At 40.5% G+C, this 19912-nt stretch overlaps 1 protein-coding gene across 1 annotated transcript in view; it reads left to right on the top strand.

Moving 5' to 3' along the window:
- The window catches only part of Lyrm4 (LYR motif containing 4), a 123172-nt gene that overhangs the window by 13689 nt on the left and 89571 nt on the right, over positions 1–19912 (top strand). The window contains exon 2 of the mRNA XM_021215707.2: positions 8373–8493. Within this exon, the coding sequence (XP_021071366.1) occupies positions 8373–8493 (121 nt within the window). The remainder of the gene's footprint in view (positions 1–8372; positions 8494–19912) is intronic.

Here is a 19912-nt window from a genome sequence, read left to right as displayed (position 1 = left end):
TACAGGTATTCATGCTCATGCCTATCTGTGATGTAGGTATAGAAATTCAAATACAGGTCCTTAGGCCTGTAGAGCATGCACTGTTAGCCCCTGAAACATCTCACCAGCCCTCTGATCTTACGTTTTGAGGCAAGGTCTGTCACTGAACCTAGAGTTCACTGGTTAGACAAGACTAGCTAGCCATCAAACTCCAGGGTTCCAGTGTCTCCACTGCTCAGGGTAACAGACAAACCCGGCTTTTACGTGGGTTCTGAGATTTAGACCCAGGTCCTCATGGTTACATGACTTTTCGTCCACAGAGCCATCTCCAGAACTTCCTTGAGGTTGAAATACATTTGTGGGAATGAGGAGTAAACTCCCTTAGACTTTGCCACTTACAACGTAGACTCCACATAGAATTTTCTTTGCAGTGTAGTGAATCCACCCCCTCCCCTTCTTAACGTGTCACACTGACTGCCTTCTTTGTAACATCACTCTGTGGCTTCTGCCTAAATAAAGCCTGATCCTCGGTATCCAAAAAGTGTTATGACCTTTGAAAATCATATCACCCATACCTACTAAGATATTTCCAGGAGTGGAGCAGCACAGGTAAGCAAACCTGGGCTCTCGCCGTGCTCACTGCCGTCTCCTGGAAGGCTACAGTGGCGCCTATGGCCATGAAGTCATGATGTGCTCTGGGAAGAGAGAAGCTTTTTTCTCACTGAGTAAAGAATCCGGTCTTGTCTGTAGCACAAGGAGATGTAAGTCTATGTTAATAATCTGAAGTCTAGACTACAGTTTTTATTTGACATACCATGTACATTGTGTGCTTTGGCAGATAGCTAAAATGCAATTCAGTGTTACCTAGTTACCATTATTATGAGTGGGGGAAAATAGTAATTTGGTCATGGGAGGTGGAGGTGTTGGGGTGTGTGTGTGTGTGTGTGTGTGTGTGTGTGTGTGTGTGTGTGTCTCAGGTAGCCCATGCTAGGCTCAACGTTGCTGTGTGTCAAAGATGATGCAAGTTTACTCCTCCTGCCCTTAGTTCCCAGTGATTGCTGTTGTGGGTGTGCAACACCACAACTGTTTTATGTGGCTGGGGATCAAGCTTCATGAATGCTTGGCAAACAACTTGATGAGATGAGTTACATCCAAGGCTGGTAACAAATTTTCAGATGCAAATATTTGCTTGGTTTTCTTCCAAAGATTAGGCATTAGCCTACAGCACATACTAGATGAGGAATAGATAAATTATGGAAATAATGTAATGAATAAAGTATTTTGACCAACTTCCAAGAAACACATAACTAGGTATTTGCATTGTTAGTAGGCAAGCAAGCAAGTGGTAGATGACAGTACAGTATCCAGGTGAAGATAACCAGCTCCATGCATGATACATGATGTTATGTCCTACCCAGTCTCAATAACTAAAAGGTCTATTTGGTTTGGTTTCATTTCATTTGGTTTGGTTACTTGAGACTAGGTCTTGCTATTTAGGCAATGCTGGACTCAAAATCTCTATCTTCCTGCAAGCGGAGGTGCTGACTGTATCCCTGCAGTAGTTTCTACAGATTAGATTTACATTTGGTTGGTTGGTTTCACTTCCCAGGGTTTCTTTTGTTTTGAGTTATTCCACTATCTAGCCTTAGAGAAGGAAGAGGAGGTTGTTCTGCATTCTGCCACCCTGTAAATTATCCTTAAGAATACATTGAACTCTGGTAGGCTTCTTACATGCTCCCCTTTTCTCTCTTTACTCATTTATTGTCAGTGCCCGTGACTGGTAACTAATAGCAATAAAAAGGATAATAGGGAAGGCGTTTCAACTTGATAGGCCATTTTAATGAATTTTCAAGTTCATTGACCAGGGGAGATTTCCATTGCTCATTAGATTGTTTTTCTCCCATAAAGAAGTTATTGAACAGTATGCTATAGGTATGTATTCTCCATAAATTTTAAATACTTTAAAGGTCATGGCTTAGGTTTGCTACCTGACACTCTAATTTTGAAATAAAAAATAATTATATTCTGCAGTCTAATATTTAGTCATGATACATAATGAAAGCTTAAGTTTGCTTTTCTGGTACTGTGCCAAGTTCTCTGCTCTTGGTTGAGGTAGAGACAGGAAATCTCACTCCAACCATGAAGCCTTTATGTCAAAATACTTGTAATAGAAATGCAGCCAGTCACCGAAGAAACATGTGTAGACATAAAGAAATTACTAGAATGTTCTGTTTATTTCCTCAGAAGGGCAGCTCACAGGACTCTGCCAATGAAACCAGGGTTCTTATCCTAGTCTGAGGATAAACAAGAGGGAAACCATGGAGAGATAGCACAGCTGCCACCCGCTCTGTATTGCTGGGTGCAGACATGGTAGAGCCATTTCAAGAGCAGCCTTCACTGTGATCACTTGGTTAACATTTTGAAAAGTCTTCTTGGCCACAAAATGTCAGTTACAGACCCAAGTGATAACAAGAAGTTTAAGTTTGGAGAATTTAAGTGCTTTTAAGCATTGTGAAGGATCCCAAGACAGAAATGCACCTCAGCTGTTCCCCCAGGGGTAGAAATGAGCACCTGCTACAAGATGGTGTGCCAGCTCACTTTATAATAGCCTGTTAATTTTTAAAACAATAATGTTATTTTCAAGCATCCTTATAGATCCTTACCCAAAAAAAATTGCAGTTCTAGAAAATTGTTAAGTCACATTATTTTGAATATGCTGAGGTTTGCACATAACCTTTCATATTTGCACAACAATTTTATTGTTTCATTAATTTACTATAACTTTTTAGAGGTTGGTTTTGTTTGCTTGCTCGTGTTTTCTGAAAGCTTGGGTTAGTACTTGAATCCTACAGAGGAAACTACAGAGGACTGTGGAGGGGAAACATTCATAGCTCCATCTTTTGAGCCCTGGAGAGTCTCTTCTTCTTTGCCCTACTGTTATGTCTGCTTTCAAAACTGCATCCAAGTGTTGCTGTACACCTGTATTCTCCCTGTGTTCACCCGTGCAGTAGAATACACCTGCCGTTCTCAACAGCCCGTGCTCTTTCCTGGCAAGTTCTGAAAGGTATTCACACTGATTCTGAAATCATTTTTCAAATCTCCAAACTTCCTCACCTTTTTTCTTAGAATTGTTTTCTCTAACATATGAGCAAGATACTATCACATTTTTTAAAAAAATACTAGTTGTCTTACCTAGTTTCACTTGTCCTTTTTTTTAATTTTCTAATTATAAATACATTGTTTTCTATTTTCTCATAAGGAAATAGGAGAAAACAAAATATTATTTTCTAGAATATAAGGAAATGTTTAATTTGTCAAATTTAGTATTATATTAATAAAATATTTGTCATTGATTGTCATGTAAGTATGACTTTGACTATAATCCAAAGGTTTTACATATTATTATTAAAACCATTTTCTTAATTGTGTTGTGAGTTTCTTTCTAGTCCTAATTGTTGTTGAGTGTGCTTCCCGAGTTAGGACTTTTGACACTCTCTGCTAGGTTGTTACGGTGTTGCTCCGATGGCTGTTTCTGTTGGAATCCCCAGAAACCATTTCCTCCATTCTCTGGAAAGATCGCCTTGTCTTGTATACGTTGTTCTGGCTTTCCTGCCTGGCTTCTGGCCTTTCTTTCCTCCATTGTTTTTTTATAGGTTTTTTTTCCCTTGCCCGTTCTTCTATAATGATAGGACATCCTGGGGTTCTATCCAGCTTATCTTTGGTATCTATTGCTTTCACTGGGGAAGCTCTTTGACCCTGTGGTTGCTTCTCACCACCAGCCTATATCTCTCCTGAGTTCTGAAGCCCTATTTCTAGAACCCTGCTGAACACAATACCTGTTGTCCTGGTGTTAGTAGTATTTCTAGGATCTTGAATATCTGGGAAACTGCCTATGAAACTGAGCATGTAAAGACCTTTGATCATATGTAAAGACTTGGTTGCCTAAGGGGCCAGAATAGAAGGGGGAAATTTTCACATCACACTTTTTAGATCTCTGACTTCTTTTTGAAAATACTTATCTCAGAAGCATCATGTCTTAATTTATGTAGCCACTTCTCCAATGTTGAACATGGTTTGTTTTTTTTTTCCTATCTGTAATGAAGGGATATCTGTAATGAATATTCTACATCTAACTTTTTCTAGATTACTTCCATGAGATAGATCACATAAGATGGATTTTGCAGATTAAGCTTGAGGGGTATTATTACCCAATATTATGCTACAGTCCCAGCACATGTTCCAAACAGCAGGGTGACTTGATTCCTTGGCTTTTTCTAAATATGTTGTTAGCTGAAGACCAAAGAAGTGGTATTTTGTGCATTTCTTGAATGTTTCCTAGGGCTGGCCATTCATAGAGCTCTGTCCTTCTAGATTTAGTCTCTGTGTACCCTCCTGTAAAGTCCTGGTCCATGCTTCTACTCATTGATTTACCATGGTCTTTGTTGTTTTGCTTGGCTTAATATGTGGTGTTTATTCAAGTAGGATATTAATCCTCTGTCATGTTTATTTCTAACTGACTTAGATCTTTAGAAATGAGTGGGTTGGAAACAAACAAACAAACCCTCCAGCAACAGAATACTTAATGTATGCAGAGCTAGATCACCTCAAGGAGAGAACTGAGGAAGAGGCATGCCTTCCCACAAGTCTGATGATTTATGTATACAGAAGGTGCTAGAACGAGTGGGAGAGATGCCCAGGTGACCCAGAGTCCTTGATAACCCATTTGACTGATCTCTGGACAGTGGAAAGAAACGAGAGAACTTTGAACAGAAGTATAGTAGGTTGTATTGATAGTTGCCCCAGAATTCAGAAACCTTGCATTGGTCCCCAAGGTATGTTTTCTCATGGTAATTTAACCCCCTTGCACTGCAGCCCTTCTGTTGTCATTGCTTCCTTTTGAAACAATTAAACTCAATTATTTCACTTTCTTTTGGTGCTTATATCAACAGCTCTTTCTCTCTAAGGCTCTCAGCCACTTATCTTTTTGTAAGACAGGCTCAATTTGTAGGAACACTTGACAGTGTTGAGAGATAAGATGACCTTTTCAAGCTTTTCTGTGCCCGATTGTTTTTATAATGCCTTTCAAGTGAGTAATGGCTTGGCCTGGCTTAGGCCAGGCACTTACCAAATATTGGATAGTTTGTTAACCTTGGATTGGATAGTTTAAGATTGAGACGTAGTCACCTGGGTTCAGAGCCCAGCACTGCCACACACTAGGTCAGATCTGTCTGAGTCAATGTGGGAGGACTGAATGAGAAAAGACATGTCAGGTGCCATACACCTCATGGTTGGACTGAACTGTAGATTATTAATGCTTTGTTATCTTTTGGTTGGTCATGTGTGAGAAGTAGTCTCTGTCTTTGAAGATTAGAATATGCATAGCAGAGGACATATCTGTCATTCACTATAAATCTGCTTTGAGTTCTTTCTCCTTTAAACTTATTGTCTCCTCTGACCTTGGAGTTGGAGATTGGTAAGTAGATATCTTAGCATTGTCCACTAGTCGTTAAAATCCAGTAAGTCTTGTCAGATGTTTACAGTCAACTCTGGGATGGTCCCTTCCATAATAACTTCAATTACCTAAGAAATTGGTTTGTTCACTCTTAGTATTCATGTTATGTTCCTTTGCTTTATTCTGGAGACTGCTCAGTAACTTTCTTTGGCTTTAGTGTCCTGAGTATTAAAGGCATACACCCCCACACCCACTTAAAACTTGTGCCTGTGGTTTACACAAAACTTTAGTGCTCTGTAGTCCACTTAGTTCACTGTAGATATTAAGGCCTGGTGAAGTGTGAGACTTAATCCTGAGAAGTAAATAGATGGTCATGTCAGAAAGGTTACAACAGGGCACAGACTCAAAGATATGAAAGGATAAACCAGTAAGCTAGACAATAGGAAAGCTTAAGAACCTCTCTCCTTGAGAAGAATTCAAGGGAGGAACTCAAGCAGCTAATCATATTACATCCACAGTCAAGAGCAGAGAGAAAATTATGCACTTATTTGCTTACTTGGACCCAACTAGCTTTCTCTCTTTTAAACAGTTCAGGGCACAGCCCATGAAATGGTGCCACCCACCTTCAGTGGGGATGTTCCCATATCAGTTAATAATCAAGATGCTCTCCCATAGGCATGCCCACAGACTAACCTCATACGGGTAATTCCTCAGTAAGACCCCTGCCTGGGTGGTTTTAGCTAGTGGCAAGTTGACAATTCGAACTACCCAGTACTAATGGCAGTTGAAGGTTGGGCGTTTACTCCAAGTAGCCCATGTAAAATAGTTGAGCTATTTTGTCACTGGGATACTTGACTTGGGTTTGGATAGGCAGACAGTCCCCACTTTAAATGCTGATGAAAAATGACAAGCGAGAGGCCATACATTAACTGGTCAGGTCATTCTTTGGATTCTAGCATGGATGTGAGTGCTTCAAGTGCTGGAAGTTGTGATTGTGGCTTGCATCCTTTTAACACACAGCTCTTTGTAAGTGTGCAGGTATTATGTGCCATGTGAATGTTATACTTAATTTCCAGCAGCATCTCCCTTTGAGGATCATCTGTTAACATGAACGGTGGACAGGCTGGCCAAAATATTCATAATGATACAAGCAAGAGGCTGATCATCACAATGTGTTTAATGATAAATGTTTTCCCTTAGTCACCAGAATTAAGTACATTAAAAGGAGAAAAGAGAGGAAAAACATAAAAGGCAGATTCAAGCAGGATTAAAATAACTGGTGGTTCCTCTGCCCACAATGTTAGAGATTATCTGGATTTTGTTGACCTTTCCAAAACTGGTCATTTGAAATAGAGTGACATAACTGGAAGATAAACTACCCATGCAAAAGCATCTTTGTGGTTCCAAGGCAGTGAAGTGTCTCTTAGGGCCAGTAACACCCCATGCCAAAGGGGGGAAATAGAAGGGCACCATGGTGTTGTCAAAGTAGGCCTAGAAATTGAAATGAGGTTTTTGACATTGTGTGCATCTGTGTGCGCATGTGCGTGTGCCTGTGTTTATATTGGGGAAGATGACATACAAATTCCACAGTGCATGTGTGGAAGTAGTTTCCAGGAATCAGACTAAGATCACCAGCTTAAGCAGCAAACACCTTCACCACTGAGCCTTCTCCCCAGCTGGCTATGGCATCTTTAATTCTAGAGTAGATAGCCAAATTTCCTTAGGTAAGGGCTTTGGAAAGCTGAGGAGATTTTAAAAACGTAGAGCCAAATATTCTGAACTTGACCTTAAGCTAAGCTGGCATGAGTTGCAGTGCACTTTAAGTAACTCTCTGATTTTTCTTAAACTTTGGAGAACTTTACATTTATTTTCATTCTGTGAAGTGTTCTTTCTCTTTTAGGTATTCTGAATCACTTACCTGTTATTTAAAAAAAAAAAAAGAATCAGGGTATTGATGGCTTCTGTAAGCTGTGGTGTTCTTGCAAAGCTTTGCTGAATCCCATATGGAGAATTAAAGCAATGGTTGAAGTGTCTAGGCAGAGCTCAGTAGACAGGCACATGCTTTACCTAGTTTAGAGCTCCAGCCACAAGAAAAAAAATGACACATAGAGATCAGTTCTTGTTATAAAACCAGATTGTAAGTGGATTAAAATCTTAGAATTAAGCCAGGTGGTGGTGGTGGTATACACCTTTAATTCCAGCACTCAGGAGGCGGGGGTAGATAGATAGCTCTCTGAGTTCAAGGCCAGTGTGGTCTACAGAGGGAGTTCCAGGACAGAGCCAGGATAGAGAACCACTGTCTTGAAAGGGGGAGGGGGGAGGGAGGGAGATAGAATATTAGAATTAAGCAAAGAATGGTAATTCATGCCTATAATCCCAGTATTTCTCAGGCCAAGGCAGGAGTCACAAGCTATAGGCCACCCTGGCCTACATGGCGAGACCCTGTCCAGAAAACGTAGAACTAAAATATTTGGTGCAATGAAGAACATCGACAGTGTGTCATAAAAAGTGCACCAGAGAAGCCTCAGACCTGCTTACCCAGCTGTCATCTAATGGGCAGGAGTTAGAAGGCTGATCACTGTCCTTGTACATGCATATGAAATGCACCATTTGCACTCCAAATTCGTGGTTTGTCTCTTGTGTAGTAAAGGTTCAATTATCCATGCTAATGGAGGGAAACCAGACAGGTGTAACTCTAAAGAGCCAGTGATCTAAGGAGCATTCCAGCAGCAATTTTCCATTTGCATGTGACTTGTTTGGGATAGACTTGTTTTCCTAAATCTACTTGCTTAGCCATCCTCAAATAGACAAGCAAAGATCAAACTGGGTTATCTAAGAGAATATTCAACCATTAATTCTAGAGGAAAAAAATTTAAATTCATTTAAAAGCAGAACCTCATACCTGCTGACATCTCTTCTTTTTCTTCTCTGAATTCATTAGAATGTATGCTGTCAGGAGAATAAGAGATGCCTTCCGAGAAAATAAGAATGTAAAAGACCCCGTAGAAATTCAAGCCCTGGTGAATAAAGCCAAAAGAGACCTTGAAATAATCCGCAGACAGGTAAGATGGTTCGGTGACAGACTGCTTTTCATGATTCGTCTTCAGCTTTGACATTCCCTTCTTGATTGGACATCACTGCTTTGGTGTTTGTGATTTGCACCACAGGATGGTGAGGTACTGTCCTCTTTCCTGATGATGGCATACGAAGACAGACTGTCCTATCACCAGATTCAAGGGCATTCTACAGGAAAATACCAGCTTTCTGGGACTTCCCAGCGTTCTTCTAGGAAACTAGCTCTTGGGCTTTACTGAAGTTCATGGTTTCAGTGTGAGAAACTCCAGGCGGGTGGGGAAATGCATTTTAATCCTAGTGTTTTTAGGATGTTCTGTACATCACTATGTGGCATATATCATAGCATAAATACATCCTTCCTTTCCTTATATCTGACATCAGAATTTAAGGTGAACAGAGTAGATTATAAGCATGTATGTTACCATGTGACACGTGTGTTGGTAGGCACAGGGTACAGAGCACATCTGCTGACATGCTGGCCCACAGTGGAGCTGAGAGATTTCCGGTTTCATTCTGCATCTCCCTGACTCTGGCTTGTTTTTCTGGATCTTTGTAAGGTGAGCCTAGCCTACAAGCAGCACGGTCTCCTGGCTAGTGTGTTACTGCAGTGTCTGACTTCTGAGTTACTGAGGTGTCAAAGACTGCTGGTAGGCTTCTGTTGATCAGCTTTCTGCCCTAAACTTCCCATTTCACTTTTCTTCAAATTGGCATAGCTCCATTTCCTTTTTCATCTGTTTTTACTCTTATAGCAAATTTGTTTCTGAAGTGTGGCGGGTGAACATTTCCAGAGTTCTGTTGTGTTCTTGAATCATCTTGTTGGTTCCCCCTTAGAAGATGCCTGCATGGCCAACATCGCACCACATTCAGTCTTTCCTTGGTTCTTTTCACAGTTGTCTCAAAATAGAGGTTAAACAAGAAAATGGTATGAAAGCTGAAATTTGCATTTTATGTCAAGATTAAGTCTGTTCTGTTGCTTACATAGTGCAGTACTCTCTTCCAGAGTAGCAGCCAGACGAGAATCCTCTGAGTCTGCAATTACCCATTGAGAGGATATGTAGCCCCACTGAGACAGGCCTAGGAAATGATCATCAGCTAAGGGCCTGACAAGCTAACAAGGTCACCAGGAAAAGGACAACCCACACATTTGCATATAGAGAGCTACAGATAACATGAGTCACTTGGAAAACCAGGTTGATGGCACTTCCCAGGCTCCAGTGGTTGGATAATTTCATGGGATCCGCTAGCAAAACCTAGGAAAATAAGCTTGAGTCTGTGCAATATATAAACACAAAACAAGTCAGTCTTCCACACGTTTCTCTGTGTAGAGGTCAGCAAGCATGATCAGAATACAAACTGCATTCGAATCAGGACCACCATCTCTCATGTCATCTTGAACTGTCTGTGTTGCCTCTTAGTTTGAAATGCTGAAACTACTCTCAAAAGATAAGCCAGGGTTATGATCATGGCTTCATGATAGGACACTTGCCTACTGTGCACAAGGCCCTTTAAATCTTTCCCCAAAACTGCAAAGAGAAAACAAACCAAAGCATAAAAAGAACAGACAGACTATGGACTTCTGCCAACTTCCCAGTGAATATACACTGAAAGCAGGCTGGAACATCATGAGAAATGGACTGTGAGCAAGATAGTGGTGCCTGCCTCAGGACAACCCAGTAACTGCAGGATATTGAATCTTCATTGTGGCAACCCCAAGGGATTCAAAGTGGCACCAGTATATCTTAACCTTCACAGAACTGTAAGGATTATTCTCGTTTCAGGAAGAAACAAATTGCTTTTCTTTTATGGTGAGCAAGTCGGCCTCTTGCTTCTTATCCATAATAATGGTCCCACATGGACTTGGTTTTTCCTTGACATTCTTAGACCAGCTTTCTCCCTGAAAATTGCAGTCTGGTGTGCCAGTCTCAAGACTCTTGGTTCTATCCACCATATCGAATCTCAGGGCCAGCAGATGCATTACTCTGCCTTCTGCTAAACTGCCATTCTACATACATAAGATGCTCTGGTAAGACACTGGCCCAAAGCAGTATATATATTAGCTTCTCTGCCGAAAGCAAGTTCTGGAGTTGTTCCCACTAAAGTTACCTCCCCTGTTTGTTCTTCAGGTGGAATCAGAAAGGTTAGGTGAGATTTAGGTATGGACCAGATAGAGCCAGACAGTAAAAACAGACTGTAGATGGGCCTGGGTGAGTAGCTCACAGGTGGTCTGGGCAGCAAAGAATTGCCCATGGTGTTTCCACCTCAGGCAAGGAGCAAGAAAGTCAGTCAGATTCAGTCTTGGGTCTCTTGCTGCTAAATGAATCCCGCAACCCTTTCTGTAATTGCTATCAGTTAATCATCCTCATTGATTAAAGTCAGCAGTTTGCCACACTCGTTGGATTTTCTTGCTTTGATAGTTTTTTAAACAGAGTCTCACTAAGCTCAGGCTAGCTTCAGGCTACCAGATGTTAGAATTTAAAGGTGTATGCTGCCAGACCTAGCTGGCTGTTTTCCTTTTAAAGAAACATAATGTGAGTACCGTGGTGTAGGTTATTACTTGTCTTGTACTCCTTTGCTACTCTAGCTGGGGAAGTGCCTCCAGCATCTCTAGAGCTCTGGGCCTTCTTCCCTGTGGTGTTCATGAAGCTCATGTATCCATCACAAAGGAAATGGTTTCTGAGTTTTATGAAGTAATGTTCTAACCTTTGTTCTGAATCTAGCTTAATCTCCACATGCCTGTGTGCAAGAAAGAGGAAGAAAGAGACTCTAGGGAGTGGAACACGGGGAAAGCAGCCAACCAGGCTTAGGGGTCTGTATTGATAAGATTCAGCATATGATCATGATTTCAGGAATTTCCAGCCAAGTCCTAACTGATAGCACCTGTGCAGGAAAGCTTTCTAAACTAATTCATCTAAAAGAAAATCATCCCATGATTTCAGGAATCCTAAATTCTAAGTATCCTAACACCTCTAACTGACAACTATTGAAAGCCAAGGTACTCAGGAAAGAAAGCTTGAGCTCCTTTCTATCTACACCATGCCAACAGGGGTCATTAGAGTAAAGTGACTCTTGAATTTCAGGCTCTAATATAGCAGAACACCTTGTTCAGGAAGTTGGTTAGGGTGCAGTGTTGGAGAGAGTATATCCCACAGACTTTTTCCATAATGTAGTGAACTAGGTAAGTCTGTGATCAGTAGGAAATAAGTGTTCTACATTGAGATGTTTCTGGCCACTACCTTCAACACACTGCTGAATTTAGTACAAAAAGTATTTCAAAAGTATCTGGTAATCTTACCAAGGACAGAAGTTACTAAAATGTACTTTGATAGAAAGGCAGCAACCAGAAAACCGTAGTTTCTCTTATTACCCAAGTATTAGTATGAAAAAGTACATTAGTGTTGTTGTATGCAACTGCATGATAAGATAAAGTAGATATGCTCTGGTTCCAGATAACGCCATGGTTCTGTCAGGGTAATCTTGACACCAGCTTTCCAATACTCATTACTTTCTGCTCCAATGTTGCTTCTTAAACTTCCTTTCTTTAACAATGCAGCTCAGACAGCAAACAGGTAAGAATTAAGAACCTGATGTGGGGGCTGGTGAGATAGCTCAGCGGGTAAGAGCACCCGACTGCTCTTCCTAAAGGTGCAGAGTTCAAATCCCAGCAACCACATGGTGGCTCACAACCATCCGTAATGAGATCTGACTCCCTCTTCTGGAGTGTGTGAAGACAGCTACAGTGTACTTACATATAATAAATAAATAAATCTTTAAAAAAAAAAAAAAAAAAAAAACCTGATGTGGAAGCGGTCATGACAGTGTTAAAGATATAGAGGATTTGAGTTTGGTTAGTCTGAGCATATGTATGAACAAGGTAAAGTATTTTTGGTGTTTCTTAGTATGAACCTAATTATTTTTATAGACTGCCAAAAGCAAATTGCTCAATTCATGAGTATTTTGAGTTGTAGATAAATTTCAAACTGTATTTGTTCTTACTTTCTTTGCTGTTCTGTTTCTAAGGGGAATTCTCCGAATGCGCTGCTATGAAATGAGCAGTGGATAACCCCGACACCTCTGTCCTTGTCTGACACTCTGTTGTCTGCTCCAGAACCCCGGGTGGTGATCAGAAGGACAGTGAACCGACCTCATAATTTTCATCCTACAAAACACCTCTGAAAAAAGTAGGATTATTTTAGGTTCTGCAGAGGAAAAGATAGTGTGCCCTATATCGTTCACATGCACTCATTTAGCCAACTGTTGAATATTTGGATAAAAAACATAAAACTTTTCTGTGGTTTTGGTGGGCTAAAAGAAGGTTTGTTCCTATATTAGAGATATTTGTAACACATTGAAAGAATTGTACACTGTCTGCAAAAGTCAAAAAGTCCAAGTAAGCTAAATATCTACTGACAGACAGATATGTGGTCTGTACTTACAGTGGAGTGTGAGCCGCCCCTGATAAACAGAGTGCAGCCCGAGGGTGGGCTGTTTAGTGAAGGAAGCATAGCTGCTGTGGGGTTGCATATATGAGGTACTACTGGTCACAGTCAGAGGTGGAAACAGAATGATGGTACCACAGGCCTAAAGGAGGGTGTTGACGGGTACACAGTTTTGATTTCAGAAAATGAAAATATTTTAGAGATCTCATTGACAGAGTCTGAACATAGTTAACACTGTTAAACTGTATAGTTGAAAATGACTGAGATGGTAAAGTTTATGTTAGTTGTTTTTTCACAATTAAAAACTACCCTAAAGTAAATTACAGGTAGCCATTTAATTTTAATTGGGAAGAGTAAAATTAAATGCTTTATGTACATGTATTTGAGAGTAGGAAGCTGAAGTCATTTGAAGCTTGAACTAGCAAATTTATATCTTTGAACCTTCCATTTGCTTGTTGGGAAAAATGAAACAATTATGCTCCAATTTCTAAAGCTGCTTCCAGTTCTCAGCTCCCATGATTCTCATAAAAATCTGTCCCCTCCTTCTCTGCAAAAACTACTGATACATTTTCAAATAAACTTATCTGTGCTGAGATCTCACTGATCATAACTCACAAAGAACTTAATTCTGCTGAGTTTAGGCTGTAGATGAGCCAAGTTGTACACCAGTGTTTATTCATCATAAATTTCAAATTCTTGTCTTGGCATAATGCTTCTGCTACCAGGAAACTGAATTATTTCTCTCATGTTGCCAGTCCCTGTGCTGTTAGCCTTCTTTTATTCCTGAGAATAATCGTAGTAGGACTGGAGCAAATACAACTAGACTGTTTTCTTGACAGAAAATGAAACAGTAGTTAAAGAACAATATAACTTGCAGGCAAGAGAAAGATTAAAATGTTTTCCTAAGCCCCTCCTGATTGGCAGTACTGGTTTCATCTTAGTTTTCCTTGTCCTTGGACCACGGTGGGCTTCTCAACTGTATTATCACATCTTCTACCTCAGTCCAGAGCACTGTGTATTTTGCAATTCCGCATGATACTGTCTTTTCCTTTCATATTTATAGACTACCAACTCTACCACATAATTGATAAGTTCTTTGGAAACAGACGAGATGGTTTATGAGGTTGATCAGAACCTTGTAGAAGCCCTTTTTCATTGAGGTTCTTCTCAGATATAGATCTTTTTTGATTCCCTCATTTAATCTAACAGAAACAGAGTTTAAATCCTATCCTAAGGCATCTAGAAATGGCTCGGCCATTAAGAACATTGACTACTCTTAGCAAAGGCCCAGGTTTCATCCATTTCTGGTACCCACATGGATGTTCAAAATATCTGTAACTTCAGCCCCAATGAATTCAGTGCCCTATTCTGACATATGTGCACACCAAGCATGCATCTGCTACAGATATAAATGTAGGGAAAGCATCCATACACATAAAATAAATATTAATCTTTTTTTAATCCTCTTCTAGCAATACTTTCCCCTCTGCCTAAATAGATCAACTGAGATTCGCTCCAAGGATCGATCTTCACTTAAAAAGTGATAATAAAGCAGTCAGCAGAGGAAATGGTCATACTCTGTCTTGGACTTCAATAAAAAGGCTCACAAATGCAATGTGAATTTATATACAGTGACTAGAATTGCACCCAAAGTGAACCCTGTATCTTTTGGATAGATGGAATTTGGGGATATGAATGAAATATTCTTCAGCTTTTCAGTTGAATGAAATATTCTTCAGTCCCCTGTTGAAGTTAAAGATAGAGCGAAGAGAAGGGTACTTTAGTTTTATAGCTTGGCCTATATACATTACTTTTTCTCCTGTTTGTTCAATCTATAGCTGCTCTGAAGCTATAAAAAGATCTCTTCAGTGAGAATTTAGAAGAATTCCCTGCCTCCCTGCTTTCTGTAGAAGTTGCCAGTTAACCCTGAAGTCTGAGGCAAGAGTCTTTCCAGTCAGCATCCTGAAATAAACAGGAATGCTGCTGCTTATCTGCTTGCAGGCTGCCTGTATGCTAGATCCCTGCAAAATGGATGTGCATAAAACAAGGTTACCTTTCCTGTCCAGAGTAAACCTGCGTTCTTCTGGTAGTACTTTAGGATGTTCTGTACAGAGCGTACTCTGAATGGATGAATGTGCTGGTGCTTTGTCTAGACTTGACAGGAATTTCACTAGGGAATTTTTTTATAATAGTGTCTCCATTTGTCCCCTCAACCCCCACATAGTCACCAGAGCCATGGTTCCTGGTGTTCCATAAACTGCCTTTGAGCAGTGGTGAATATTGTAAACTCATAGGCAAAACTTTCAGTGGAGTCAGACAGGCAAGTTGTTTGTCTACCACTGTACTGTGTCCATAATGGTATGTGTCTGGGTGACTCCTGTGCCACACTATGCACAGAGGCCACCCAGAGCTCTTGGGATACATTGTGTTAGCTTCTTTAATGTGTTAGTTTTTTTAAGAGACAGACATAGAAGAGAGCAAAGGAGAAAGGGGCTTGCACATCCACACCATTCTCACTTTTAAGCCAGCTCTCAGGAAGAATTATACTTTGTATATACTTGTAAAAGACCAAAAGACCAACAGGCTCTGAATATGAGAGTTGGTATGTGGATATTTCCTTTTCCGTGTGTTCATTTAGATTGTATTGGAAGGTGGCAGTTATCCTCTGAGGCTTACAGACAGTTTGATTTCTACAGGCCAGGCTCCAATGTCCGTTCTTTAAAAAATACCTTCAAAAAATGTGAGAACCACATTCTAAACATGTTACAGTTCAACTATCTATTTAAGAAGTATTTGCCAGAACGTCCACATGGATCTGAGGTTGCAGCCCCAACTGCGCTTTTCCTGACAAGCGATGGCTAACTTCACGGGGAAGCATTTCATGCCACCCACCCCTCTTGTCCTTTCACAAAACCAAAGCTGAAGCTAGCCTTGTTACGAAGCATGGAGACAAGGGGACAATGTTGCATCTTTTAGGGAGGGCAAAGGAGGTCTTCCCTCTTGCTTGTGTTGATTCATGTTTCTCTATGGTATCCTCTGTGGGGAGATGATGACCTCTGTTTTAGTGCAAGGCACACTCAATTCCTGAGCACATACTAGCCAGGTGGAATTTCTGTTGGGTCAGATGTGTTTTACCTGTGTATCTATGAAGTGTAGTTTCCTAGGTAACATTTGAAAGGTAAATTATACATCTCATTCTCAATCAGCATTTGAGTTCTTTTTGATTTTGCTTTCCCTGAGCTAATAGGAGTGATATAAGAGAAGAACCATGTTTGAGCAAGATACACCTCAGTGGAAGCACTTATCCAGTAGCTCTCCTTCCTTGCTCATTGTATTTCATCTCATTTTACTGTTGAGTTGTTTTGCTGAAGGCAAAGGAATAAATCATCATCTTTCCTCTTGCAGTGCTGGGCATGGAACCCAGGACTTCACACTTTTGAGACATCTGCTCTACCACTGTTCTGCACCCTAGCTCTACTGATTGAAGTTAATATAGCTCTACACTGGACATGTTTTTGAAATACCAGGCTCTGAGTCACAAGATAAGTAAGGCCGTCATTTCAAGGATTAGTCAATCACAAATTGTAGACTAGCTCTAAATCTCTCTAGCATGCCATAATGATCTTCATTGTGTCAAGTTATATTACTATGGAAATAAATATGCATTTAAGTATTTTTCTTTTTTCCAGTTAGACCTAGCCTATAAAAAGTAAAGAATTAGACACTTAGTTCTTAAAAAACAGCATTTTTTTTTTTATAAACCATGGGTATCAATCTAAATTGAGCAGCTGTGTTAAGGACATTGAAGAATTGCTTACACAGACATAAACCAACCATAACAGCTCTGAAATTAGCCACTCACAGACTGACCCAGGAACCAGGAGAACTATGACCTACTCTGACCTGGGAGCCTTTTCTCCCACACAGAGAAGTTGCTCCATAGACTAAACACTCTCTTTGTATTTGAGATTTTCTGACACTAAAAATAAATGATGATACTTGTTAAATTCCTCAAAACATCCTGAGAGTGGTGAAAGCTGGGTTTGAGTGAAAATAGACTATGTCACTGGCTACCACCATTACTGACTATCCAGTACTCCTCAGTGGAACACACATGATGATTGTATGCTGGGGTAGGTAATGTCTGGTTATGTACTGTGGGCTCCTCACCACCAGCTGAAACAAAGGCCTCTTGGAGAAAGACCTTTGACTCCTTCCTAGTGAGCATTCCTGTCCTGGGAATTAGAAGAGCCACTACAATGACTGGAGTAGAGAAAAAGCAAAAATAAAGTATCTCCTTACTTTGAACAAGATCTGCCAACAGAGCCAATGTAATGGGTTTGTTTTTGTTTATTTTTAAATAATCATGAGCTGTACCTGCAGTTCGTAGCTATCTGAGTGGCTGCCCACATTTTTCCTAATACTAAAGTACTTTTCTTCCTGGAAGCTCAGTCCAGTTTGATTTTTCCGACAAGCTCATGGCCGTGCATTATTACATCCCTACAATTCATGTCTAACACATATGTAGCTATAGCAGCACATAGGGCTTTCCCAGGAAGCTCTTCTGCTTTCACTAGCCCTGAAGGAGGCCCCCATTGCTATTTCTTTGTCTTTCTTTCATGGTGAGATTTTGGACTCCTCTGAACTAGTTTCCAGATGTGACTTCATACGCTAACATTTATAGCCTGCTTTATTGTGGCATTTTCTTAGTCATCTTTACCCTTACCCTGAACTTCAAGCTTCCATGGAGACAGGTTTGTTCTCTTATTCACAGCATTGCTCTGTGTGCCCATAGTTTTACTAAGTATTCCATAAACACTTAATAAAAGAGGAATGTTCAATCCAGAACTCAGGGCTGGTTCTGGTTCTGGTTCAGGCGTTGATGGGCTCTATGAGCTGGAGTCAGCCTTTCTGACAACAAGACTTCTAATGTGCAAAATTGCTTGCAAGCCCTGTGTACCAGGTAGTTCTTCTATGATTATAGGTTAAAATATGTACCAACATCTTCTGGAAATAGCAGAGCCATTGACTAGTGAATAATGCCACCATAACTAACCCACACTCATCTTTAATCCCACTCTGGCTGAAGAAGTAACCTTCTATTTTACAAAAAGGGAATCTTCTAGAAACTGAATCTGTTCCCCCCACCCCCATCCCCACTCGACATTAAGTATGCCATACTTTCCTACGTGCTCTACCTCGTGCAACCCAGAAGACTTGGGTGGCAATGATTTCTAGTCCTAGTCGTCACTTCCAGGCCTTAGGAATTCCGATGAATGACCTTCTGTAAGACTCACTTCCCTATAGCATAAATAGGCATAAGTGTTCCCACGTTGCAAAGATTCAGGGGACACTGAGTGACTAACTGCTCAGCCTGTGGCAGCTTCATCCAGCACAGATTCTTTTTTTTTTTTTTTTTTTTACGTGCAAACAACCTGGATCTTTTAAATATAAATATATATTTTTCAAATAGATTTTTGATTCAGCTTATTATGAAAAACATCCCAAACTTTAAAATGCAAAGTTATTGATTAGTGTGAAGAAAGCCAGCTTCTGTTCTTCTCTATTTTTTCCATCTTTTAATTATTATTTTCTTTACATACATATCAAATGCTATCCCGAAAGTTCCCTATACCCCCCCCCCGCCCACCCCTGCTCCCCTACCCACCCACTCCCACTTCTTGGCCCTGGCCTTCCCCTGTGCTGGGTCATATAAAGTTCCAGCACAGATTCTTTATGCACGTCTTTCAAAAATCTTGTGCTGAAGTGAGTCTCTGTAGAGATGTTCCCAAATCTATTTCAGATTTCTAAGTGTGCAACAAGGGAGTGTCTGTGGCCTGTCTTCTAGGCAGTTCCACTGTGCATTTGTATCCTACCACACACATTAGAGGCCCTGCCAGCATGCCAGTTTCTATGCAGGGCACCTGTCCCATAGAAGTCTCATCTCACTATTTTTCAGTGTTTTAAGTGGAGCTGTGAAGACCAAATTCCAGATAACAGCTTTACTATGAAATATTTATTACATGTGGATAAAAGCATGCCCAATGATGAGACTCACAAGGAACAGGCAGAAATTCACTCCACATAACCTAGCTTATGTTAATGTTCTTATCACAATGCAGACTGCTAAACAACAAAATACAAAAGCATTAGCAGGGAGTAGGGCAAACTAGTTTTAGAGGTTAATACCAAGAGTACCCTATTTGAACGAAGGTGCTCTCAAGTTTAGGAGGTAGAGCAATGGGACAGTCAATAATGGTCCCAGCAGCCAGCTGCTCCAGACAGCAAGACAGATGGAAGTAAATAAATACTCGTTCCACTGTCTATAGACTTAGACATACATGATCAACAAGGTATAAGCTTTGTATGAAACTCAGCTTCCATTCCTGAAATGCTCATCTCAGAGTTTGTTCCTGGGCCTCAGGGCGTGTCTCTAGGGGTAAGTTGCCAAAGTACACTATCCTGGTATCTGCAAAGGACTGCTCTAGCATCCTCATCACCTGGACACCACGACTGTTGATTCTCACCTTTAAAATGGAAATGACGTAATATTTTAATATAACCCATATATGTCTTTTCCTAATTATCCCTAGATGGCCTATAAAACCTAATATAATTTAAATGCTGTATTAATAGTTGCTAGACTTTATTTTTAGGGAATATGACAAGTCATTCAGTACAGATGTATAGAACCCATGGATACAGAAGACAGACAAGACTAGTGGTATCTGAGCATCATGTGTGTTGGTTTGTATAATTTGTTTTCTGAGACTGGATCTTACTATGTAGCCTGGCTGCAAATCATGATCCTCCTACCTCACCCTTCCCATTGCTGAGAGAGGAATACATGCATGTACCCTCTGTCGGGGTCAAGAAGCAGTCTTCCTCTGGCAGGTAAATGACGGGCTTTTATTAAGATACATGAGTATAGGCCTTGCAGTGGTGGCTCACGCCTTTAATCCCAGCAGAG

This window comes from Mus pahari, chromosome 16 (genome assembly GCF_900095145.1).
Source record: "Mus pahari chromosome 16, PAHARI_EIJ_v1.1, whole genome shotgun sequence".
Lineage (NCBI taxonomy): Eukaryota > Metazoa > Chordata > Mammalia > Rodentia > Muridae > Mus > Mus pahari.
Note: the sequence above shows the minus strand (reverse complement) of the source record. Positions and strands in the feature narration are given on the sequence as shown.